The 26,053-nt window shown below is 43.2% G+C and overlaps 4 protein-coding genes across 7 annotated transcripts in view; 2 read left to right on the plus strand and 2 right to left on the minus strand.

Annotated features, from left to right (window-relative positions):
• The window catches only part of LOC110506706 (uncharacterized), a 78,353-nt gene extending 64,109 nt beyond the window's left edge, over positions 1-14,244 (plus strand). The window contains exons 18-20 of the mRNA XM_090182308.1: positions 3,609-3,652; positions 7,545-8,096; positions 14,113-14,244. Coding sequence (XP_090038434.1) covers positions 3,609-3,652; positions 7,545-8,096; positions 14,113-14,244 — 728 coding nt within the window. The remainder of the gene's footprint in view (positions 1-3,608; positions 3,653-7,544; positions 8,097-14,112) is intronic.
• Positions 1-26,053, minus strand: part of LOC110532571 (actin-like protein 6A) — a 758,238-nt gene that overhangs the window by 690,202 nt on the left and 41,983 nt on the right. The window lies entirely within an intron of this gene.
• On the plus strand, positions 2,932-8,883 carry LOC149985408 (uncharacterized). Its single transcript, XM_090239954.1, has one exon. The coding sequence runs from the start codon at positions 4,414-4,416 to the stop codon at positions 7,516-7,518; it is 3,105 nt and encodes a 1,034-aa protein (XP_090096080.1). The 5' UTR covers positions 2,932-4,413; the 3' UTR covers positions 7,519-8,883.
• On the minus strand, positions 13,053-24,185 carry LOC110518492 (protein ANKUB1-like). Its single transcript, XM_090182315.1, has 5 exons — positions 24,117-24,185; positions 21,143-21,286; positions 15,650-15,860; positions 15,392-15,506; positions 13,053-14,985 (listed from the first exon to the last, which is right to left on the minus strand). The coding sequence occupies exons 1-5, from the start codon at positions 24,183-24,185 to the stop codon at positions 14,415-14,417; spliced, it is 1,110 nt and encodes a 369-aa protein (XP_090038441.1). The 3' UTR covers positions 13,053-14,414.

Here is a 26,053-nt window from a genome sequence, read left to right on the forward strand (position 1 = left end):
AATAGCCATCATCACTGTTACATCCTCAGAAAGCATGAGCTCTTGAGTTGGGAAAATCTTGTGCAATACACCGACGCATGTCTTGTATTCAAGATCCTTAATGGCCTGGCTCCCCCTCCACTCAATATTTTTGTTAAACAGAAAACCCAGACATATGGCAGCAGATCCACAAGGTCTGCCATGAGAGGTGACTGTATAGTTCCCCTAAGGAAAAGCACCTTTAGTAAATCTGCATTCTCTGTGAGAGCTTCCCATGTCTGGAATACACTGCCATCAGACACACATAACTGCACCACATATCACACTTTCACAAAATGCTTGAAGACATGGCTAAAAGTCAATCAGATTTGTGAACATGGTCCCTAGCTGTGTGTTGCCGCTTTCCATGTTGTCTGTTGTCTGTAGCTTGTGAGGTGTGGAAACTTTGTTGCTTTAATGAATTTTGTCTTGACGCTTTTTGTTTTATGTTGCTCTGTCTGTATGCTACGTCTTGCTTGTCCTATGTTGCTATGTCTGTATGCTACGTCTTGCTTGTCCTATGTTGCTCTGTCTGTATGCTACGTCTTGCTTGTCCTATGTTGCTATGTCTGTATGCTACGTCTTGCTTGTCCTATGTTGCTCTGTCTGTATGCTACGTCTTGCTTGTCCTATGTTGCTATGTCTGTATGCTACGTCTTGCTTGTCCTATGTTGCTCTGTCTGTATGCTACGTCTTGCTTGTCCTATGTTGCTCTGTCTGTATGCTACGTCTTGCTTGTCCTATGTTGCTCTGTCTGTATGCTACGTCTTGCTTGTCCTATGTTGCTCTGTCTGTATGCTACGTCTTGCTTGTCCTATGTTGCTCTGTCTGTATGCTACGTCTTGCTTGTCCTATGTTGCTCTGCCTGTATGCTACGTCTTGCTTGTCCTATGTTGCTCTGCCTGTATGCTACGTCTTGCTTGTCCTATGTTGCTCTGTCTGTATGCTACGTCTTGCTTGTCCTATGTTGCTCTGTCTGTATGCTACGTCTTGCTTGTCCTATGTTGCTCTGTCTGTATGCTACGTCTTGCTTGTCCTATGTTGCTCTGTCTGTATGCTACGTCTTGCTTGTCCTATGTTGCTCTGTCTGTATGCTACGTCTTGCTTGTCCTATGTTGCTCTGTCTGTATGCTAAGTCTTGCTTGTCCTATGTTGCTCTGTCTGTATGCTACGTCTTGCTTGTCCTATGTTGCTCTGTCTGTATGCTACGTCTTGCTTGTCCTATGTTGCTCTGTCTGTATGCTACGTCTTGCTTGTCCTATGTTGCTCTGTCTGTATGCTACGTCTTGCTTGTCCTATGTTGCTCTGTCTGTATGCTACGTCTTGCTTGTCCTATGTTGCTCTGTCTGTATGCTACGTCTTGCTTGTCCTATGTTGCTCTGTCTGTATGCTACGTCTTGCTTGTCCTATGTTGCTCTGTCTGTATGCTACGTCTTGCTTGTCCTATGTTGCTCTGTCTGTATGCTACGTCTTGCTTGTCCTATGTTGCTCTGTCTGTATGCTACGTCTTGCTTGTCCTATGTTGCTCTGTCTGTATGCTACGTCTTGCTTGTCCTATGTTGCTCTGTCTGTATGCTACGTCTTGCTTGTCCTATGTTGCTCTGTCTGTATGCTACGTCTTGCTTGTCCTATGTTGCTATGTCTGTATGCTACGTCTTGCTTGTCCTATGTTGCTCTGTCTGTATGCTACGTCTTGCTTGTCCTATGTTGCTCTGTCTGTATGCTACGTCTTGCTTGTCCTATGTTGCTCTGTCTGTATGCTACGTCTTGCTTGTCCTATGTTGCTATGTCTGTATGCTACGTCTTGCTTGTCCTATGTTGCTCTGTCTGTATGCTACGTCTTGCTTGTCCTATGTTGCTCTGTCTGTATGCTACGTCTTGCTTGTCCTATGTTGCTCTGTCTGTATGCTACGTCTTGCTTGTCCTATGTTGCTCTGTCTGTATGCTACGTCTTGCTTGTCCTATGTTGCTCTGTCTGTATGCTACGTCTTGCTTGTCCTATGTTGCTCTGTCTGTATGCTACGTCTTGCTTGTCCTATGTTGCTCTGTCTGTATGCTACGTCTTGCTTGTCCTATGTTGCTCTGTCTGTATGCTACGTCTTGCTTGTCCTATGTTGCTCTGTCTGTATGCTACGTCTTGCTTGTCCTATGTTGCTCTGTCTGTATGCTACGTCTTGCTTGTCCTATGTTGCTCTGTCTGTATGCTACGTCTTGCTTGTCCTATGTTGCTATGTCTGTATGCTACGTCTTGCTTGTCCTATGTTGCTCTGTCTGTATGCTACGTCTTGCTTGTCCTATGTTGCTCTGTCTGTATGCTACGTCTTGCTTGTCCTATGTTGCTATGTCTGTATGCTACGTCTTGCTTGTCCTATGTTGCTCTGTCTGTATGCTACGTCTTGCTTGTCCTATGTTGCTATGTCTGTATGCTACGTCTTGCTTGTCCTATGTTGCTCTGTCTGTATGCTACGTCTTGCTTGTCCTATGTTGCTCTGTCTGTATGCTACGTCTTGCTTGTCCTATGTTGCTCTGTCTGTATGCTACGTCTTGCTTGTCCTATGTTGCTCTGTCTGTATGCTACGTCTTGCTTGTCCTATGTTGCTCTGTCTGTATGCTACGTCTTGCTTGTCCTATGTTGCTCTGTCTGTATGCTACGTCTTGCTTGTCCTATGTTGCTCTGTCTGTATGCTACGTCTTGCTTGTCCTATGTTGCTCTGTCTGTATGCTACGTCTTGCTTGTCCTATGTTGCTCTGTCTGTATGCTACGTCTTGCTTGTCCTATGTTGCTCTGTCTGTATGCTACGTCTTGCTTGTCCTATGTTGCTCTGTCTGTATGCTACGTCTTGCTTGTCCTATGTTGCTCTGTCTGTATGCTACGTCTTGCTTGTCCTATGTTGCTCTGTCTGTATGCTACGTCTTGCTTGTCCTATGTTGCTATGTCTGTATGCTACGTCTTGCTTGTCCTATGTTGCTCTGTCTGTATGCTACGTCTTGCTTGTCCTATGTTGCTATGTCTGTATGCTACGTCTTGCTTGTCCTATGTTGCTCTGTCTGTATGCTACGTCTTGCTTGTCCTATGTTGCTATGTCTTGCTTGTTCTATGCTGCTATTGTCTATATTGTAATTGTTTTTAATAACCTGCCCAGGGACTGCGGTTGAAAATTAGCCGGCTGGCTAAAACCGGCACTTTTACTGAAACGTTGATTAATGTGCACTGTCCCTGTAAAAATAAAAAATAAATAAATAAAATAAACTCAAACACATAATAAAACAATGAATAAAAGTCCCATGATGGTAGTGACTGTCCATTACTGTTAATGACTTATCAACCATCATTTACTTTCTCATATAAAATATTTATTTGATGACTTTATTATTTCATTCCAAGTCATCAACTCATCTCTATAGAGCTGCTGCTTATCCTGTCTGACAAAATCACTATTTTAGTAGTTCTTCTAAGTAAATAAGACCTACTTTTATGACCGCTGAACACCAACTGTCAATCACTTAGATCATGTATTTCCAGGTAGAGAATCCTCGCAACGCAACTGCTTTTTATCTCTCTCATGCATTCTCTCGTCTCTCCGTCTCAGTCAATGAGGTTTCCGTATCTGCTCCACACAGAGTGGACAAGCAAGTGGGCGTGCAATGGATTGTGGGAATTAATTGCCATATTTTCTGTGCTAAACTATGTAGAATATTGGCTTGTTGGAAACTACAACTCCCTACTACATTGCATAGTTCGTGCTTGATCTGATTTATCTCTACAGAAACTGAGCATCGAGCTCACAGAAGAAGAAAAAAATTAACTATATGGAATTCAAATAATTGAGCCGACGTCGGTCAATTAGTTGTTTAAAAACCGAAAAATAACAAAAATGTTGGTTAAATGCTCAGCTCTAGATTCTAATGACATCATCAGTGTGCATCGTGTGATTTTAACCAATTATGAGTAGGCATTTCCTACTAATTGGTTGATGATGTCATAGAAAACACTTATCTTCCTCTTTCTTTTTTACTACAAAACATAGAAATGCCTGTTTTTCACATATGCTGATGTTGGGGTGGTGCTGGAGATGATGAATATGAAGTTGAAACATTTAGAAATTTCCCTTTAACATTTCTTCAAACTGCCTTGTATTTATGATTGTCCTTGAAGTTATTAGAAGTTACAGTATTTGAAGTTTATAGCAATTTGGATTTTTGTAGAGGATAGATATTGCCAGGATAGATGGATATCTACAGGCCAGTTTCAATACAAATGACTTATACAAAATACATTTTATTGGGCTTTAGAAATTAAGCAGTTAGGCTGACATCACACTAAGGTTTTTTCTCAGAGAAACAGCAGCGTTTTCCTCATTGTTTTCAATGGTGCAGATGTATTTGACACACTGAATGTGCATCACAGCCTTACATATTATTTGTTTGACTTTGATGATTTCTGCGTTTTTTTCCCCAAGGACTCTAACCTCTCTGTCTGATGTGCAGAAGAAAACAACCAACTCTGAGACGCTACAAGTCCTCTTGGGTGTCTCAGAGGACACCCTTGTCACCTGTGTGCAGGACAGCCTGCAAGGTTCTCTCTCCAAACTTGCATGCATGTCCAATTCTCCATCTGGAAGTGCAGGCTCTATGATGCTAACCCCTGCTGTAATGGCAGAGTTGGCTAAAGATGTCAAGTCGGCCTTATCAGTGGTCGTTAAGAGTGCCTCCGCAAGTCACACCTCTCTAGTGACACCGGTAAGGGGAGACTCACAGACCAAGGTGACTGAGAGCATGGTGAGAGAGCTGGCTGTTAAACTTGAAAAAGTTGACCAAGAGAGCAAGAGTCTAACAGGGCAAGTCATGACCACCATCTCTGACACAATGGTGGCTTTTGTTGACGAGAACGAACAGAATTTGCTGGAAGATCTGAAGGACAAGATCACGTTTTTGGCATCGCATGTTGGCTTCATTGAGGATCTTGATGCCCTGATAAGGAAATACGAGAGCAGCTACAATATTAGTGAATCTGGTTCCTCCTGCACGCTCACATCTAAGAGCATCCAAAAACTCTCTAGCCGGGAGTTTCAAACATCAGCAATACAAGCAGTGAGTGGAGTTCTTGACAAAAAAGTCAGTAGTTTGAGCTTTCCTAGTTCAGTCATTCAGTCTGAGTTAACAGGTGCTGTATCAGGTCAAACATTGTCTGGCATTGTAAAGACAGAGTCAATTCACCCAGTGGGCTCAGCAGCGTCAGTAGTTGTTAAGACTTTCGTGTCAGATATGAAGTCCTTGGCTGAATCTGAAGAGAGTCCCCAACAGAAGAGTGCCTGGTCTGCTGCTGTTCACATTTACCACAGCATCCAAAACAACTTGAAAGATTATTTCGGCAAGCTTCAGCGATGTGCCTTAAAGAGCATTGTCACATCTGATGATAACATCACAAATGCTGAGTTTAAGGAGACAGTTCCACTTCCTTGCTTAAACATGAAATATAGGCCCAGTAAGAGTGAGCCTCAGTTGCCAGAGTCCACTGGTGAAGTTACTTTACAAAGAGGCCTAAGTGAGTGCTCAAAACTTCTTTGGGCAAAAACTGAGTCAGAAGAAAGCAAGCTCCTTCTGACAACTTGCACCAAAGAAGTCATCTCAGAGCTTCTGGTCTTGTACAAGACTGCAATGTCAAAGGAGGACGCCCTGTACACTGTTGGAGAAAAAGGATCAGGCTTCTCTATTGAGAGAGAGAAATTTGTAGAGGGTGTTCTGGCTCAGCTTGGGGATATTGCCCATTCCAGGGCCTCATCACCAATAGTATGTGAGTTCCCCTGTCAAATTGAGGACAGCAGAAGTAAGGCCACAGCTTCTTTGACCAGTCTGTTAGATTGTATTAGAAAACTCTCAAGTGAGGAATTTAAGAGAAATGCCACTCAAGCAGTGAGTGAGTTCCTAGTTAAAAAGTCCACCAGTAGCTTAACTAGTGCACAGCCTGCTTATTCTGTAGCATCCAGGTCTTGTTCCATTCAAAACCAGTACACATGGTCAAAGGATATTTGTGCGGATTCTGCTGCCTTTGGCATCATTGAAACATTTGTGGAAGACCTGCAGAGCTTGGCGCAACCTGCAAAAGTAGAGGAGAGAGAACCTGACCTCCAGGAAAATGCACAAAAGCTACAGAGCAGGATCTGGTCTGCTACCACTAGTTTATATAACAATATTCAGAAGACATTAAAGGACTTCATCATTCATCAGCGGAGGTCAGACATGCTGAGCAGAACGTCTAGTCATATACCCACAGAGGACTCTGGACATCTTGGGACTAAGGAGCACATTTGTTTGGCAAGCCAGGACTTGAGGCAAGCTAGTAAGAGTGTGCCTCACTTGCACAGTTTGAACCTTGAAGTGGCTCTACACAGGGGTGTCAGCGAGAGTTCAAAACTTCTCTGGACTGAAACAGACGAGGCTCTACTGACCAATAGTACCAAAGAGGTCATTTCAACAATCTTGACCTCATGCGAGGATCAGGCATCAAATGCACCTTGCTTCTCCACAGTAGGAAAGAAAATATCTGATATGTCCCTTGAGGTCAACATGTTGGTAGGTGGTGTTCTGTCTCAGCTGAAGGACATCTCCTTGTCAAGGTCCCCAACACCATGTGAAGACATGTTTGAACGTCTCCAAGGTTCTCCTGAGCGAACCTCTCCAGTAAGTCTAGATTGCAGCACGGCTGCCTCCAAAGGCATTGCATCTTCCCACAGTCTTTCTACAAAGAGCCTCCAAAAACTCTCTAGTCATGAGTTCCAAACTAAAGCTGAGAAAGGAGTGAGTGAGGTCCTCTCTAGATCATTTAACATTGTGGAGGAAGGTACAACAGAACAGTACCTTCAGTCTGTATCTACATCCACCACATCTACTGATATTATACAAACCATGGTGAAAGACCAGCAGGAGCTCACCCAGACCACCCAATCATCTGACATGGTATCTGGAACCTCCCTGCTCACCACTGGACAGGTTTCTGAGAAAAGGATCTGGTCTGTTGCTCGTAACATCTACTACAGTCTGCAAAGTAAGATTACGGAGTTTCTCAGAAAAGATCTTCAAAGATCAGACACAACACTTGGTTCAATCCAAATCTTTACGTATCAAAGCAGTCCTGCATCACAAAGAGCAAGTTTCGGCCATCTTGAGGTCAACCAGAGCAGTGTTACACCTGGTGGAAACGATGCCTGTGTGGACATTCCGCACAAATTACTACCTAAAACCTCTGAGCTCTCAGGATCCATGCTGGAGGATATTGACACGATCCGTTGTAGGAGTGCTGACAGCCAAAATACAAGAAATACCTCTTCTTCACGCTCTTCTATCTCTCTAACACCTACTTCAAAATTAAGGCAGTCGAAATGGCACTTTGCTTTACCCGGGACTCCCATCCCCACTGAGTTTCCTGCTCAGATTGACTTCCCATTGTTAGAAACACAATCATTGAGGACTTCTTTCACACAGAGGACTTACTTCCTGTAACCTTTGTGGACAAAGTCAGGCAAGCTGCTGGGGTGGTAGTGGACATTATGGTGGAAAGTGTTGAGAACACACAGGAAAATGGACAGGGTGCTTCTCATCTTGACGACCTCCGATCTGCTGTTAGGAAATTGAGAAAAATCATTTCCACTTGGACCATCCACATTTTCAGCCATGAATTGGTGGATAAAGTGATAGCCATTCAGGACAGCCACAGCACTCCACAGGTCTTAACATTGGAAGCAGCCAAAAGTGCTTCAGACTCCATTCTTTCAAGGCTGAAATGGGGAAAGGAACAATGTGCCATATCCAAGGAGCTCTCCTCTCAGCTTCTCCAGATATTTGCTGAAGAGACAGTGAAGTGCTTCCTGAGACAGTGGTCAGATGAGTATGAAAACATAAACTTTGATGTTTCAGTCCAGAACGATCCAAAGACTTCTACTTGCATGGTCATTCTTCAAATGATCACCAAAGCCACTGCTAAATGTTATTTTGAGTCCGCTACCAGCGTGGCCACCAGTGACATTGTAGAAGGCGTGTTTGATTTGGAAAGGGATACCATCAGCAGTACTGGAGAGCAGGTCAATACAAAGGTATAGTACACTTTCATGAATAACACTGCTGTTGACCTTTTATATGATTCTTTGTGTCATGGCATTGCACTGGTTCTTTGCAGTTGATATGCTGTACTGTAAGATATCGAAAACATTTCAGTTTGTTTTAATGTGCCTTTTCCCACCAACCAGGGTTCCAAGAATGTTAGTAAGAACCTCTGTCCTCAAGAGTCTCTGGAGTACCAGCCTCAGAACATTTCCCCTACTGTGTACTTTACAGGTAAGCCCTGCTGCTGTTTAGGCTGCTGCTCAGTCAAGACTGAGACATTATCCCTTTACCATTCCACTAATTCATTTGGAAAGACGTTGTACTCCTCTGAGTTGTTACCTATGACATACTGTACTGTGGGCTGGGTGGTAGCCTAGTGGGTTAAGAGGTTGGGCCAGTAACCGATAGGTTGCTGGTTCAGAATCCCTGAGTTCACGAGGCAAAATCTGTCAATGTGCTCTTGAGCAAGGCACTTCATCCTAATTGCTCCTTGTAAGTCTCTCTGGATAAGAGTGTCTGATAAATGAGTAAAAATGTAAATTGATGGCATGCTGGATGGTCTTTCGTTGCAGAGACGATGACAACATCTCATGGCTCCTTTTCTCCAGAGGGAATTTATGATATCGCATCGTCCTTCCCACTTGAAGAGAAGAGTCGCAAACCCTCCCTTTTCACCAGATTGTCTAGATCCATCACGAAAGGCTTTCTCAGCCCATTCAAATCTTCAAGGAAAACCAAATTATTTAAATAAATTCCTCATTATAACAACGAGAGCATTCATTTGTTCAGATGAGAATCTAATCGTATTGGTCACATACGCCGAAAACAACTGTGAGATGCTTTATTACGAGCCCATTCCCAACAATGCAGAGTTAAAAAGTAAGAAAATATTTTCTAAATAGTAACACAATAACAATAACAAGGCTATATACAAGGAGTACCAGTACCGAGTCAATGTGCATGGGTGGGAGGTAGTTGAGGTAATACAGTATGTACAGTGCCTTGCGAAAGTATTCGGCCCCCTTGAACTTTGCGACCTTTTGCCACATTTCAGGCTTCAAACATAAAGATATAAAACTGTATTTTTTTGTGAAGAATCAACAACAAGTGGGACACAATCATGAAGTGGAACGACATTTATTGGATATTTCTAACTTTTTTAACAAATCAAAGACTGAAAAATTGGGCATGCAAAATTATTCAGCCCCTTTAATTTCAGTGCAGCGAACTCTCTCCAGAAATTCAGTGAGGATCTCTGAATGATCCAATGTTGACCTAAATGACTAATGATGATAAATACAATCCACCTGTGTGTAATCAAGTCTCCGTATAAATGCACCTGCACTGTGATAGTCTCAGAGGTCCGTTAAAAGCGCAGAGAGCATCATGAAGAACAAGGAACACACCAGGCAGGTCCGAGATACTGTTGTGAAGAAGTTTAAAGCCGGATTTGGATACAAAACGATTTCCCAAGCTTTAAACATCCCAAGGAGCACTGTGCAAGCGATAATATTGAAATGGAAGGAGTATCAGACCACTGCAAATCTACCAAGACCTGGCCGTCCCTCTAAACTTTCAGCTCATACAAGGAGAAGACTGATCAGAGATGCAGCCAAGAGGCCCATGATCACTCTGGATGAACTGCAGAGATCTACAGCTGAGGTGGGAGACTCTGTCCATAGGACAACAATCAGTCGTATATTGCACAAATCTGGCCTTTATGGAAGAGTGGCAAGAAGAAAGCCATTTCTTAAAGATATCCATAAAAAGTGTTGGTTAAAGTTTGCCACAAGCCACCTGGGAGACACACCAAACATGTGGAAGAAGGTGCTCTGGTCAGATGAAACCAAAATTGAACTTTTTGGCAACAATGCAAAACGTTATGTTTGGCGTAAAAGCAACACAGCTGAACACACCATCCCCACTATCAAACATGGTGGTGGCAGCATCATGGTTTGGGCCTGCTTTTCTTCAGCAGGGACAGGGAAGATGGTTAAAATTGATGGGAAGATGGATGGAGCCAAATACAGGACCATTCTGGAAGAAAACCTGACGGAGTCTGCAAAAGACCTGAGACTGGGACGGAGATTTGTCTTCCAACAAGACAATGATCCAAAACATAAAGCAAAATCTACAATGGAATGGTTCAAAAGTAAACATATCCAGGTGTTAGAATGGCCAAGTCAAAGTCCAGACCTGAATCCAATCGAGAATCTGTGGAAAGAACTGAAAACTGCTGTTCACAAATGCTCTCCATCCAACCTCACTGAGCTCGAGCTGTTTTGCAAGGAGGAATGGGAAAAAATGTCAGTCTCTCGATGTGCAAAACTGATAGAGACATACCTAAAGCGACTTACAGCTGTAATCGCAGCAAAAGGTGGCGCTACAAAGTATTAACTTAAGGAGGCTGAATAATTTTGCACGCCCAATTTTTCAGTTTTTGATTTGTTAAAAAAGTTTGAAATATCCAATAAATGTCGTTCCACTTCATGATTGTGTCCCACTTGTTGTTGATTCTTCACAAAAAAATACAGTTTTATATCTTTATGTTTGAAGCCTGAAATGTGGCAAAAGGTCGCAAAGTTCAAGGGGGCCGAATACTTTCGCAAGGCACTGTACATGTAGGTAAGCGTAAAAGTGACTAGTCAATTAGGATAGATAATAAACACAGTAGCAGCAGCTAGTGTGAAAGTCGGACAGTGAATGTGTGGGTAGAGTGTAGTGAGTGTGCATCGAGCCAATTCAAGAGAGTCAGTGGAAAACAATTAGAAAAATACATCAATAACTAAGGGGGTCAATGCAAATAGTGCAGGTGGCCATTTAATTAACGTTCATCAGTCTTATGGCTTGGGGGTAGAAGCTGTTCAGCAGTCTAATGACTTGGGGGTAGAAGCTGTTCAGCAGTCTTATGGCTTGGGGGTAGAAGCTGTTCAGCAGTCTAATGACTTGGGGGTAGAAGCTGTTCAGCAGTCTTATGGCTTGGGGGTAGAAGCTGTTCAGCAGTCTAATGACTTGGGGGTAGAAGCTGTTCAGCAGTCTAATGGCTTGGGGGTAGAAGCTGTTCAGCAGTCTAATGACTTGGGGGTAGAAGCTGTTCAGCAGTCTAATGACTTGGGGGTAGAAGCTGTTCAGCAGTCTAATGACTTGGGGGTAGAAGCTGTTCAGCAGTCTAATGACTTGGGGGTAGAAGCTGTTCAGCAGTCTAATGACTTGGGGGTAGAAGCTGTTCAGCAGTCTAATGCCTTGGGGGTAGAAGCTGTTCAGCAGTCTAATGACTTTGGGGTAGAAGCTGTTCAGCAGTCTAATGACTTGGGGGTAGAAGCTGTTCAGCAGTCTAATGGCTTGGGGGTGGAAGCTGTTAAGGAGCCTTTTGTCCCAGACTTGGTGCTCTCGTATCGCTTGCCGTGTGGTAGCAGAGTGAACAGTCTATGACTTGGGTGGTTGGAGCCTTTTGCCAATCATTTACATATCACTTATTTTATTTTGATTTGATGTCATATTGTAAATGTATGTATCTGTTTTGCTGAAAATATGATTTTGAAAACAATGAATGTCTACAAGTGCTTCATAAAACAGTTATATTTATTTTTGTATTTTCAAAAGACAGCAAATAGCCAATCAAGTATCAACATAAGTGAAATGAAAGAGATTTAATTTTCAGTGAATAATTGTCTTGTCCAGTGAGCAACTCAATGACAGCGATTCAATGACATCATTAGATCACCTCCAAGAAGCAGCTTCAACGTTCACCTGACAACCCATTGGATAAGACACATACACTAACCAAGTGTTTCTTACCTGTCAAGAAGTTTGAGATCAGAAGCTTCTTCAATACCCCAGAAATGGAAAGGCTTCGAGACAAAGACAATCAACTCTCCAGATAATGCACATACACTAACCCGGATGTTCTACTTGCCCCACAGCAAAGTTATAATTTATGCATGGGTCCACGATCCACTCATAGTTCTCAGAATACTAAGGAAGAAGTGTGTGATATTGGATTTGGTATCCTTCCCACTCCCAAGTGATTGGGAGTCCCATAGGGTGCCGCATAATTGGCCCAGCGTCGTCCGAGTTTGGCCATCATTGTAAATAAGAATTTGTTCTTAACTGACTTGTCTAGTGAAATAAAGGTTAAATAAAAATAAACTATTTAAGCTGTCTGCTATGTTGCTGTGTAACTCCACACACTGCAGGGGAATGATGACACATGCTGTGCTAACACATCGTCACAGTAGTTGTCAGTTTTGTAACGTAAATAAAGAGTTTGTCAAATACTCTATGTGAAATACAGTATGTATTATTTTGACACTGCACAGACTCATATGAGCAATAATGATCCACATCTTAATAAAATAGTTTTAAGGCAGGGGGTTGGAGCCTCAATTAGACCCATGTCAAACACTTACTATCACATTCAGTACAATCACATACAGCACAACCACATAGTCACATTCAGTACAACCACATAGTCACATTCAGTCAACTGAATGATTCTAGAATAATTATAATTCCATTCACATTTGGCTACTACAAATAGCCAGTGAAATATGATGCGTTTTTCTTACTTGAGAATAGGAATGACTGAGAATCCACTGCCTGCCGTTGTAAACTTTCTGCACACAAATCAAACACAGTACTGACTATATCTATAAGCCTCATCCAAAGGAACGAAATTCTAAGTCGTCCGCATTGTTTCAGGCATCATCCGTTCCAAAGTCTCATCTTGTTCACTGTAAAAAATAAAAATAAAAACTCAAATAAGAGTTCCTTTTTGGACAATTCCAGGTTGTCCCTCCTTGTTTCAGTATGTTTAATCTGCCTAATGACCAGGATCCTGGTGTCTACCCAATGTGCTGAGCACTCCTCCTGGACAGAGTCCGCGCTACATTCAGCTGCTGCAACCATGGTCTCTGTGTGAAGACACTGTTAGAGAGTCAATCAACCAGAACAAGGTTACGAGACCAAATCTGTGTCCTAGCATTGTGAAATACTGTATATGTAATGGCCTCAATACATTAATGAAGCGCCCTTACATTCTATCCTCTCCCCATACTGAAACAACTTGTTAGGGTGAACCAATAAGACTGACACTATATACCTTCTAAGCATGATAGTTGGCTCATTTTTTTATTTATTTTTATTTTATTTAACTAGGCAAGTCAGTTAAGAACAAACTCTTATTTTCAATGACAGCCTAGGAACAGTGGGTTAACTGCCTGTTCAGGGGCAGAACGACAGATTTGTACCTTGTCAGCTCGGGATTTGAACTTGCAACCTTCCGGTTACTAGTCCAACGCTCTAACCCTGCCGCCCCATGATTTGTTTCAGGACTTGTTAGGGTAAACCTATAACAGCTTCTAACCCCAAGTCATAAGACTGCTGAACAATTAATCAAATGGCCACTGGACAAGTTCAACTGTTTTATTATTTGTTACTTTAGTTTATTGGGTAAATATTCTCTTCAACTCTTCTTGAACTGCACTGTTTGTTAAGGGCTTGTAAGTAAAGTATTTCACAGAAAGAACTACACGTGTTGTATTCAGCGCATGTGACAAATAAAGTTTGATTTGATTTGATTTGACTATATACCTTCTAAGCATGATGGTTGGCTCATGATTTGTTTGTACTGAAATCTATTCAGGGAGGATAAGGGTATATCATAGGCAGTGATGTAGTGGTAAAACCATTGACTGGTAAATGCTGATTGCCGTTCAGGATTAAAGAAGTAACGCTCCCTCTACTTTCAATGCATCTTCCACAAAAGGTGGGTAAATGCTTGAACAAAATAAAATAAAAAGTGTGTAAACAGCTTTTACATGTGTCCCCCCCCCCCCACCACTGATTATAGGAGGCTTCTTCTGACAGTATTCACACCTTTCATAAGAAACCTCCAGAGAAATATTCATATTCACCGTAGCTGTCATTTAAACTTGGACTAACCTGGCCAAGGCCAAACAGTATATGGCGTTTTCTCTGGGTGTGCGGTCGCAGTGGAGAGAAAAGGCCTCCAGTGAGGTGGTGAGGATCTGGGCGGAGTTTGGCGAGGCAAACACAGGTCTGAGATTGGTGTCTCTGGAAATGGGCAGGAGCGGGACTCTGCTCCTCCATTGGTTGCTGTTCTGATCCCCACTCTCATCCTCCTCACATCCCTTCCCTCCACATCCCCTCTTCTTCTCTCTTTCATCCCTCGTGGCCACAGGGTGTTGCTTTGGTAGTTGAAGAGGTTTATCCTGGGATGCCAGGGCGCGGAGCGGGCAGGTTACATGAGATGGGCAGTTGATGGGGGTCAAACGTCAAGAGGCTGTGGACATCACCCTGATACCCGCCTTGGCCTCACTCCTCCTGGGCTTGGAAGACATCTTGGGGAGGGTGAAGCCGTCCACCAGGACCGTGTCGCCCACCCTGGTCCTGAACGGAGCCCTGTTGAGGCCCATGCAGTGCCTGGATGCTGCCCTCCTCTGCCCCAGCCTCACCCAGCCCTTTATCTGGAGGTATGTCCGCATGGGCAGGGCCATAACTGGGAGGACCACCACAGAGCACAGCTTGGTGGCCAGGTGACTCACACGCTCCCTGTGGCCGTACTGAAGGGCGATCCTCAGGGGGTCACGACCCTGGGGATCCTGACAGGCAAGGGTCAGAACGCTGCTGGCGATACAGAGTTTGAGGATGGTGAGCTGGCCGCGCTCGATGGAGGCGACAGCGGGACACTTGGCGACGTCGGGGTGGGCCGTCTGGTGGCACCACTCACGGTAAGGGTGAACCCCCACCGGCTCAATGACACGCACCCCCCTCTCCAGCAGCCAGCCGGCCAGGTCCAGGTGGCCCAGAGAAGCAGCGATGTAGAGTGCCACCCGGAGCTGGAACCTGGAATAATACAGAATCAATGTATTTATAACACGTTTCAAGTTTTTTTTGTCAAGTTCACAAGATACAGTGGGTTATAAAACAGTACAGTAAAATGCTTACTTGCAAGCTCTTTTCCACAATGCAGTATTAAATATCAGGGTAAGAGAAAAAACATATGAAGGAAAAAAACACGAGAATATAAGCTATATACAGGGTCAGTACTATCATTATAAGCTATCATACTATCATTGTAAGCTAAATACAAGGTCAGTACCATTATTGTAAGCTATATACAGGGTCAGTACTATCATTGTAAGCTATATACAGGGTCAGTACTATCATTGTAAGCTATATAAAGGTTCAGTACCATCACTGTTGATAGTAAGTCTATCATACAGTTCAGTGTGTAGATGTGTATTCTGACCTCATCACAGGTCTCTCCCTAGACAGGTGTCGTTGGACGGTCAGTCTGTGTCCCAGGAAGCAGCCTCTGAGGAACTCCGCCCACCCATCCCAGGTGTCCAACCGTAGAATAGCCCCTGGGAGACAGAGACACATGCAGGTTGTCCTCCTGGTTTCCATGAACCAAGAATGTGTTCCATACAGTCCATTTGTCTCTATGTTACATCCATAAGGTGTTGAGCCAGAGGACCATTGATCTACTGCACAAGGAAGGCCATACCCAGGTCAATGGCGTAGTCGTGCAGCCGGTTGCAATCGTAGAGTTGCAGGCCGGTGGGAGAGCTCAGTCTGAAGGAGCTGACGGGAAGCCCACACTGCTGGGACACCAGGGTCATGAGCCTGGCCACAGACGTACTCAGGAGAAACACAGTGCCCAAGACTGAGAGGGTCTCCCCCGTCATGGCACTGAACACACGCACCACCGGCTCCCGCTGAAGTATAAGACCATGGACATACAGTAAATTCACTTGTTTTACATAAATACCTATGTTGTGTTTATACACCGAGTAAACAAAGCATTATGAACACCTGTTCTTTCCATGACAAAGACTGACCAGGTGAATCCAGGTGAAAGCTATGATCCCTTAATGATGTCACTTGTTAAATCCACTTCAGTGTAGATGAAGGGGAGCAGACAGGTTAAAGAATGATTTTTAAGCCTTGAGACAATTGAGGCATAGATTGTGTATGTGTGCCATTCAGAGGGTGAATGGGCAAGACAAAATATTTAAGTGCCTTTGAACGGGGTAGTAGTTGCCAGGTGCACCGGTTTGTGTCAAGACCTGCAATGCTGCTGGGATTTTTCACACTCAACAGTTTCCTGTGTGTATCATGAATGGTCCACCACCCAAAGAACATCCAGCCAACTTGGCACAACTGTTGGAAGCATTGGAGTCAACATGGGCCAGCATCCCTGGGGAACGCTTTCAAACACCTTGTAGAGTCCATGCCCCAACAAATTGAGGCTGTTCTGATGGCAAAAGGCGGGGTGCAACTCAATATTAGGAAGGTGTTTCTAATGTTTGGTACACTCAGTATATATAAGTTAGGAGTCATATAATTACAGGGGTAAGATGAAGTGGCTCCTTTGCACTAATCTTAGGTCTGGTTTGTGTTTTTACTGCTAATGGTAAAGGTTAGGATTTGGTGAGAGTAAACTGATCCTAGATCTGTGCCCAAGGGCAATTTCTATCCAGAGACAAATCAAAGGTCCATGCTATTTAAACTTATAATATACCACCATCTCGTGGCACAAATTTGTAACAACATTTTCTAATTCATGTGCTGTACTGAGTTTTGTTCTATCACATTGAACACTAATCTGGGTGCAGATTAAATTGAACACTAATCTGGGTGAAAATTAAATTGAAGACTAATCTGGGTGCAGATTAAATTGTTAACTGAAATATTATGAATATCAAATCAAATCAAATCAAATGTATTTATATAGCCCTTCGTACATCAGCTGATATCTCAAAGTGCTGTACAGAAACCCAGCCTAAAACCCCAAACAGCAAGCAATGCAGGTGTAGAAGCACGGTGGCTAGGAAAAACTCCCTAGAAAGGCCAAAACCTAGGAAGAAACCTAGAGAGGAACCAGGCTATGTGGGGTGGCCAGTCCTCTTCTGGCTGTGCCGGGTGGAGATTATAACAAAACATGGTCAAGATGTTCAAATGTTCATAAATGACCAGCATGGTCGAATAATAATAAGGCAGAATAGTTGAAACTGGAGCAGCAGCACAGTCAGGTGGACTGGGGACAGCAAGGAGTCATCATGTCAGGTATTCCTGGGGCATGGTCCTAGGGCTCAGGTCCTCCGAGAGAGAGAAAGAAAGAGAGAATTAGAGAGAGCATATGTGGGATGGCCAGTCCTCTTCTGGCTGTGCCGGGTGGAGATTATAACAGAACATGGCCAAGATGTTCAAATGTTCATAAATGACCAGCATGGTCGAATAATAATAAGGCAGAACAGTTGAAACTGGAGCAGCAGCACAGCCAGGTGGACTGGGGACAGCAAGGAGTCATCATGTCAGGTAGTCCTGGGGCATGGTCCTAGGGCTCAGGTCCTCCGAGAGAGAGAAAGAGAGAAGGAGAGAATTAGAGAACGCACACTTAGATTCACACAGGACACCGAATAGGACAGGAGAAGTACTCCAGATATAACAAACTGACCCTAGCCCCCCGACACATAAACTACTGCAGCATAAATACTAGAGGCTGAGACAGGAGGGGTCAGGAGACACTGTGGCCCATTCCGAGGACACCCCCGGACAGGGCCAAACAGGAAGGATATAACCCCACCCACTTTGCCAAAGCACAGCCCCCACACCACTAGAGGGATATCTTCAACCACCAACTTACCATCCTGAGACAAGGCTGAGTATAGCCCACAAAGACCTCCGCCATGACACGGCGCCAACCCAGACAGGATGACCACATCAGTGACTCCACCCACTCAGGTGACGCACCCCCTCCAGGGACGGCATGAGAGAGCCCCAGTAAGCCAGTGACTCAGCCCCTGAAATAGGGTTAGAGGCAGAGAATCCCAGTGGAAAGAGGGGAACCGGCCAGGCAGAGACAGCAAGGGCGGTTCGTTGCTCCAGAGCCTTTCCGTTCACCCTCCCACTCCTGGGCCAGACTACACTCAATCATATGACCCACTGAAGAGATGAGTCTTCAGTAGAGACTTAAAGGTTGAGACCGAGTTTGCGTCTCTGACATGGGTAGGCAGAAAGTTCCATAAAAATGGAGCTCTATAGGAGAAAGCCCTGCCTCCAGCTGTTTGCTTAAAAATTCTAGGGACAATTAGGAGGCCTGCGTCTTGTGACCGTAGCGTACGTGTAGGTATGTACGGCAGGACCAAATCAGAGAGATAGGTAGGAGCAAGCCCATGTAATGCTTTGTAGGTTAGCAGTAAAACCTTGAAATCAGCCCTTGCTTTGACAGGAAGCCAGTGTAGAGAGGCTAGCACTGGAGTAATATGATCACATTTTTATTTATTTTTGGTTCTAGTCAGGATTCTAGCAGCCGTATTTAGCACTAACTGAAGTTTATTTAGTGCTTTATCCGGGTAGCCGGAAAGTAGAGCATTGCAGTAGTCTAACCTAGAAGTGACAAAAGCATGGATTAATTTTTCTGCATCATTTTTGGACAGAAAGTTTCTGATTTTTGCAATGTTACGTAGATGGAAAAAAGCTGTCCTTGAAATGGTCTTGATATGTTCTTCAAAAGAGAGATCAGGGTCCAGAGTAATGCAGAGGTCCTTCACAGTTTTATTTGAGACGACTGTACAACCATTAAGATTAATTGTCAGATTCAACAGAAGATCTCTTTGTTTCTTGGGACCTAGAACAAGTATCTCTGTTTTGTCCGAGTTTAAAAGTAGAAAGTTTGCAGCCATCCACTTCCTTATGTCTGAAACACATTCTTCTAGCAAGGGCAATTTTGGGGCTTCACCATGTTTAATTGAAATGTACAGCTGTGTGTCATCGCATAGCAGTGAAAGTTAACATTATGTTTTCGAATAACATCCCCAAGAGGTAAAATATATAGTGAAAACAATAGTGGTCCTAAAACGGAACCTTGAGGAACACCGAAATTTACAGTTGATTTGTCAGAGGACAAACCATTCACAGAGACAAACTGATATCTTTCCGACAGATAAGATCTAAACCAGGCCAGAACTTGTCCGTGTAGACCAATTTGGGTTTCCAATCTCTCCAAAAGAATGTGGTGATCGATGGTATCAAAAGCAGCACTAAGGTCTAGGAGCACGAGGACAGATGCAGAGCCTCGGTCCGATGCCATTAAAATGTCATTTACCACCTTCACAAGTGCCGTCTCAGTGCTATGATGGGGTCTAAAACCAGACTGAAGCATTTCGTATACATTGTTTGTCTTCAGGAAGGCAGTGAGTTGTTGCGCAACAGCCTTTTCTAAAATGTTTGAGAGGAATGGAAGATTCGATATAGGCCGATAGTTTTTTATATTTTCTGGGTCAAGAATATATAAATATATGAATATGTATTTCAATGAACCCAAAGGGCCTCTTCTTCTCCTACTATACGGCCTGCTGTGCTCTACTGTACTCTGCTGTACTCTGCTGTACTCTACTGTACTCTGCTGTGCTCTGTCTGCTGTACTCTGCTGTACTCTACTGTACTCTACTGCACTCTGTCTGCTGTACTCTGCTGTGCTCTACTGTACTCTACTGTACTCGGTCTGCTGTACTCTGCTGTGCTCTACTGTACTCTGCTGTACTCTGTCTGCTGTACTCTGCTGTACTCTGCTGTGCTCTACTGTACTCTACTGTACTCTGCTGTGCTCTACTGTACTCTACTGTAGTCTGCTGTGCTCTACTGTACTCTACTGTACTCTGCTGTACTCTGTCTGCTGTACTTTACTGTACTCTGCTGTGCTCTACTGTACTATACACCACTGGGTATACAGACTCTTCAGATACTGTTAGCGAACACCAGACTGAGGTCGAGGCGATTACATGGGGAAAAGGTTTATGACTGTAAGGGTGTTTGGTACAAAGGCAACAGTACATCGGGCCACATTTCAGCTCTATCCCAGGTCAACCATACAATACTATAGATTTCCACTCTAGTCAACCAGCAAGAAGGAGAGACAGACAGAAGGTCTGGCTTTGACTATGTCAATGATGGGATGTGTAAGTAAGGAGTAAGGAACACAAATAAACATTATTCTGATGGTTAAATTTGTACTTAGAGACATAACCACTCTCCTCTGTTAGCAAATCTTCCACAGAACTTTGTGGAACAGAGTGAGTTCTGTCCCTGTCTGGCTCTGGACATGTACCCAGGGACCTCTGTACAACAACACTTCACACTCACGAAGCAGTGTTCTTACTAATCAATCACTCTACCATAACCATGGTCTCGGTATAAAGCAGTGTCCTTACTAACCAAATACTCTACCATAACCATGGTCTTGGTTGAGCAAGGGCAATATTACTTTAAGTCTCAAGCAGGGTGACCTCAACATACTATATATCGCCATACTATATACCACCACACTATACAGTGGGGCAAAAAAGTATTTAGGCAGCCACCAATTGTGCAAGTTCTCCCACTTAAAAAGATGAGAGAGGCCTGTAATTTTCATCATAGGTACACTTCAACTATGACAGACAAAATGAGAAAGAAAAAAAATCCAGAAAAATCACATTGTAGGATTTTTAATGAATTTATTTGCAAATTATGGTGGAAAATAAGTATTTGGTCACCTACAAACAAGCAAGATTTCTGGCTCTCACAGACCTGTAACTTCTTCTTTAAGAGGCTCCTCTGTCCTCCACTCGTTACCTGTATTAATGGCACCTGTTTGAATGAACTAAATCACCTAATCATACCTAATCATACTATATAATCATACTATATAATCATACTATATAACCATACTATATATTACCACACTCTATATCACCATAATATATATAATCATACTATATAACCATACTATATAACCATACTATATATTACCACACTCTATATCACCATAATATATATAATCATACTATATAACCATACTATTTAACCATACTATATAACCAATACTATATATTACCACACTATATCTGAAACACTTTATGCTAATGATAGTATGAAGCTGTTTCAAGCAATAGCCAGCTCACTTTGATATGCATTTTCAAGCACGGGTAGAAACAGCTAGGTGTTCGGCTGGTACCTTCAGCAGGCAGCAGATGGCACTGCTAGGGGTGATGCCAACGTCTGTCAGGACCCAGCTGTCCCGAAGGATGGCACCAGCATAGCTCAGCTCCAGGAAGTGCCTCACCTGCTTGTCGTCTGACAGTTGCACGTGGAAGTAATCCTGCCAGAGGAAGAAGATTGGAAACACAAGGAGCCGTAATTGAGTGTCCCATACAATCAGAGTGAGAGGGCTCAGCACTGATGGAGCCGTAATGGAGGGTGTCCCACACAGACACCCATTATGGAGGGTGTTCCACCCAGGCAGATGTCAATGTTTACCATACAATAATTGTAAAAGTGTCCAAATGTGTACAATTAAGAAATAAGGCCCAAGGAGGTGTGGTATATGGCCAATATACCACGGCCAAGGGCTGTTCTTAGGCACAACGCAACGTGGAGGTATATTGGCCATATACCACAAACCCCCAAGGTGACTTCTTTTTTTTTCTTCTCCAATTTAGTGGTATCCAATTGGTAGTTACAGTCTTGTCCCATTGCTACAACTCCCATATGGACTTGGGAGAGGCGAGAGCCAAGAGCCGTGCGTCCTCCGAAACACAACCCAGCCAAGCCACACTGCTTCATGACACCATGCCCGCTTAACCTGGAAGCCAGCCGTGTCGACCGTGTCAGCGGGCACTGCTGCGTGCACTGCGCCTGGCCCGCCACAGGAGTCACTAGTGCGTGATGGGACAATGTTGACAAAGCACTGCTGGCGTGGCTGTCTCCTACTGTAAGTACTATCGCCCTATCACATGTCTCCTACTGTAAGTACTATCGCCCCATCACGTCTCCTACTGTAAGTACTATCGCCCCATCACACGTCTCCTACTGTAAGTACTATCGCCCCATCACATAACCATATCTCCTACTGTAGGTACTATCACCCCATCACATAACCATGTCTCCTACTGTAAGTACTATCGCCCCATCACATGTCTCCTACTGTAAGTACCATCGCCCCATCACGTCTCCTACTGTAAGTACGATCGACCCATCACGTCTCCTACTGTAAGTACTATCACCCCATCACATAACCATGTCTCCTATTGTAAGTACTAGTCACATACTTTACTTGACACCAGCCAAATGAACAAATTGCTTCTTAGAATCATCTTCCTTTCCCATTGAGCTGTTGGCTGAGGTTGGAGAAGCCAGGAGGAAGGCATGGCCAGCCGTTGAGAAATGCTTGTTGAAGTTTTTGGTTATCATGGATTTATCTGTGGCGACTGTGTTACCTAGCCTCAATGCAGTGGGCAGCTGGGAGGGATGCAAACAGGCTCACATAAACCCTTCATGAAGACAAGTAGCCTAGTGGTTAGAGTGTTGGACTGGTAACCGGAAGGTTGCAAGTTCAAATCCCTGAACTGACAAGGTACAAATCTGTCATTCTGCCCCTGAACAGGCAGTTAACCCACTGTTCCTAGGCCTTTAATGAAAATAAGAATTTGTTTTTAACTGACTTGCCTTGTAAAATAACAATTTGAAGCAGAGCTTAATTTGTAAATTGGGAGGTGCCAGAGGAGGGGCTCTGTGGTACCAGAACTCATGAGAAAAAAGATCACCTATTATAATAGAGCATTGAACGCATATCATCACATTTGGGTAGAGCAGTAGAGTAGAGCCATTTACAGTAGGTGAACACATGGGGAACATTTTTAGTAGCCTAGGGTCCGGGAAAGTGTTGGCCTTTTTAAAACCGCATTTCGTGCAATTCTACATCCTTTTACATGACTGGAGACTTTGGCATTATCTTTTTTTAATCCGCACAAATGATCGAAATGGCAGGCTACTTTGACACTGACAAACTTAGTATCTGAGATCAATAAAAACGACCTTGTCTTGAATCCATCAATAGCCTATAGGCCTAGGTTTGTGGAGAAACATATAGTAGGCTACAATATGAGGAGGAAATTAGTCCTAAAAATGCTTTCCAGTTTCACTGACTCACCCAATGATGCGCAGCTCACTCGCTGGAGATTGTCGATGCGCTCGTGTCAAAAGCCTATCTCTCCCTCTCTCTGTTTTGTAAAACAATGTTTGGGAGTTGATCAAATATTTTAGTAGTCTACAGCATAGTCTTATCTTTTCAGCAAGAGTCATTGCTTTTCAATCTGTGTTTTCCCTCGATTGTATTTGAAATATTGCAAAAGGCCTGTTTTGTCTGCCTGCTGTTTTTTCACTGACAGATTTGCCTCGCGTTCCCGACTGTAGGCTATTCTTTGTTATTGGGCTACAATCCGCAGCTAGGCTATTTAAAAACAGGGGCCATTGGTCCTTTGTAGCTAAATTATAGGGTTTCTCATGACGTATTAGGCTATTCTGAATGATTTAATTTATTTCTGAACAGACAGCAGTAATTCCGTAACTTTAGAAAATTCCTCCAGAACCCTTCATGCAGCTATGATTCTATAAGGAAACAAATGATGAAGTGCAACTCTGGAGAGATGAGGGGGCAGGATAATTGACGAAGAGGCAACTCGAATGAACTTTGATCGCTTTTATTATAATTGTTACATAGCAAAAAGTGAAAATTATTTTTCATGGCACGAGAGGTACCGGATTCGGCCAAGTAGGTTCCGGAACAAAACAGTCCAGAACGGAACGGTGCCGGATCCTGTTCTGGCATGATCCTGCTCAAATTAAGCACTGATTTGAAGTACCTAGGCCTCTACCTGCTGAGTATAAAGATTATTAAACTAGATTCAGTGGGCTTGTCATTCACAGTACTGATGAAAAATCAAGTACAGTTGATCAAATGTGGATATACGAGGACATCTGGTGGTCACCGGATTTAAAAAATAAAATCATGCAAGCTATCTTTGCACTAGCATGTGATGCCATATATTTGACGCAGGTATTTATTTTTCAACATGTATTGTCATTGACTGGAACAAAATATAATTGTATGAGCTATGCCTCTGTGTCCCGGCGTTGTTGTACCCCTCTACTATCTGGCTTGGTGGGGCGATCTCGTTCTGCATGCCTGCTTCACTTATATTCAAAGTGTCGTCATGCATTTGTGCATGCACGCTGTTAACGGTCATACCCGTCTTGCTAACTTAGCTAGCTCATCAACCAGTATTTTATTCTCTTTTTCTGCACGATAGCACTTATTAAAGCCTTGAAACTCATGGGGACCCCACTGTTACCACGGGTCATCGAGCTAGCCCTTATTTGGCAGCAGGGCTGCATCGGTTTCCATTGGATGTGACAGCTTGTTAGGCTGGCTAGCTAGGTAGCTAATTCGCTAACGCGAACTGTTTATCACGTAGCAGCCTATGCTGACTAGCATCGCTAGCAACTAACTAACATGGATAAAGTCTAGTCGTGGGTCCACAAAATCAAACAAATGGTACTGAACTGATGACAAAATCATGTTTAGAAATTGTAGTAGCTATTTATGTTTTTGTTGTTGCTTAATGACATTGCGAATATCATATTTTTTGTCATTTAACTACCGGTATTTATTTAATCCGGTTTCGGCATGAGAAAAGTATTAATCGCAAATTCCAGCACTAACGGATACCGGGAAAAATAAATATGAGAACCGGTCACGAATGCGGAGCCACGCCCTAAAATAACATGTGACCACAAGGCGTTTGTGACGCATTCATGCGTTCCAATTTTGTCATAATTGTCTGTAGGTTCTAAATTGCTTATGAGCTTGGCTTCCCTTCAGAAAGTAGCTGATTCTTGTACTTTACAGCTGTATTTTCCTACAGTTACTAATAATACTAGCAACAAAACAGATTTCATTCCTTAAAATGATATTGCCAGATGGAAGAAAATAATAAGGTAGGCCTAAACTGTAATAAGATATACCTTAAAGACTGCTTGTGTTTAATCCTGAATCCAGTTGCCCCTCTTGTACTGGGATAAAACAATAGGCAAGCCATGAACCTTATGGAGGAGTACATGTGTTTTGTAGACACACCTGGGTTCTAGACTGGCTGAGGTAAACATTTTAGGAAAGCCTGGGTTTTTAATATCGAAGTAGTTCTAAGGGGTAGGTTTGACAAAGCAAATGAGTGAGTGAGTCTTTGACATGAAGACAGTGGTTAGATTCTGCCATTGGGACTGCTCTGATGTTTCCATTCTCTCCTGGTTATGACCATAGAGCCTTGTCCCAGTCTCTAGACCTGCCTGTCTGTGTGATGGATGACCACCTGACCTCTGAAGCTGTCAATGAGATGGTAAATTGACCTTGTCATTTCATATTACAACATTAATCCAATAAAATGTTATAGTGATGCTATCATTGGCAATGTTGACGTACCACAACCATCTCTGTTGTGTTTCAGTTGTTTAAATTTATCCAACGTTGCCAATGCTCCTCCACTCTCTAACGGTTTATAAGTTCTTTCAGTATGATATTTGTTGTATATGTTAAGTTTGACTCTGTTGGTGCCATTATTTGAGACTCATAATGTTTATTTCTACCAGAAGCAAAGCAGCACTGTGGAAACCACAGAAGAAGAGAGCCTCAACAGTGCGAAAAATCTTGAGTCTTTTTCACTGATTATCAACTTCCTGCAGAACCTAACTGAGGAGTATGTTCTATTTTCTTTGGTACAGTACTACTATCAAACCTGTAAAGGATTGTATGAAAGCAGATTCATCAACTACATTTCCATTGCGGAAAAAGTTACATCACACCACAATGTTGTCAAAACAATTGCTACAAAGCATGTGTAAAATACTGTTTAATCTGATGACTCTACTGACCGACATTTCTGACAATATTAATACTATTAATATGAATAATTCATATGAATCATTTTCAGGCAATGGAGTAGGATTCGTAATGGCATTTCTGACCCGGTAAGATCTGAAAGCTTATTTAGAATACAATGATCACTGAATGTTTAGCCTTGTTCATAAGCTT

This window comes from Oncorhynchus mykiss, chromosome 1 (assembly GCF_057628025.1).
Source record: "Oncorhynchus mykiss isolate SJ-2025 chromosome 1, ASM5762802v1, whole genome shotgun sequence".
In the NCBI taxonomy this organism is placed as follows: domain Eukaryota; kingdom Metazoa; phylum Chordata; class Actinopteri; order Salmoniformes; family Salmonidae; genus Oncorhynchus; species Oncorhynchus mykiss.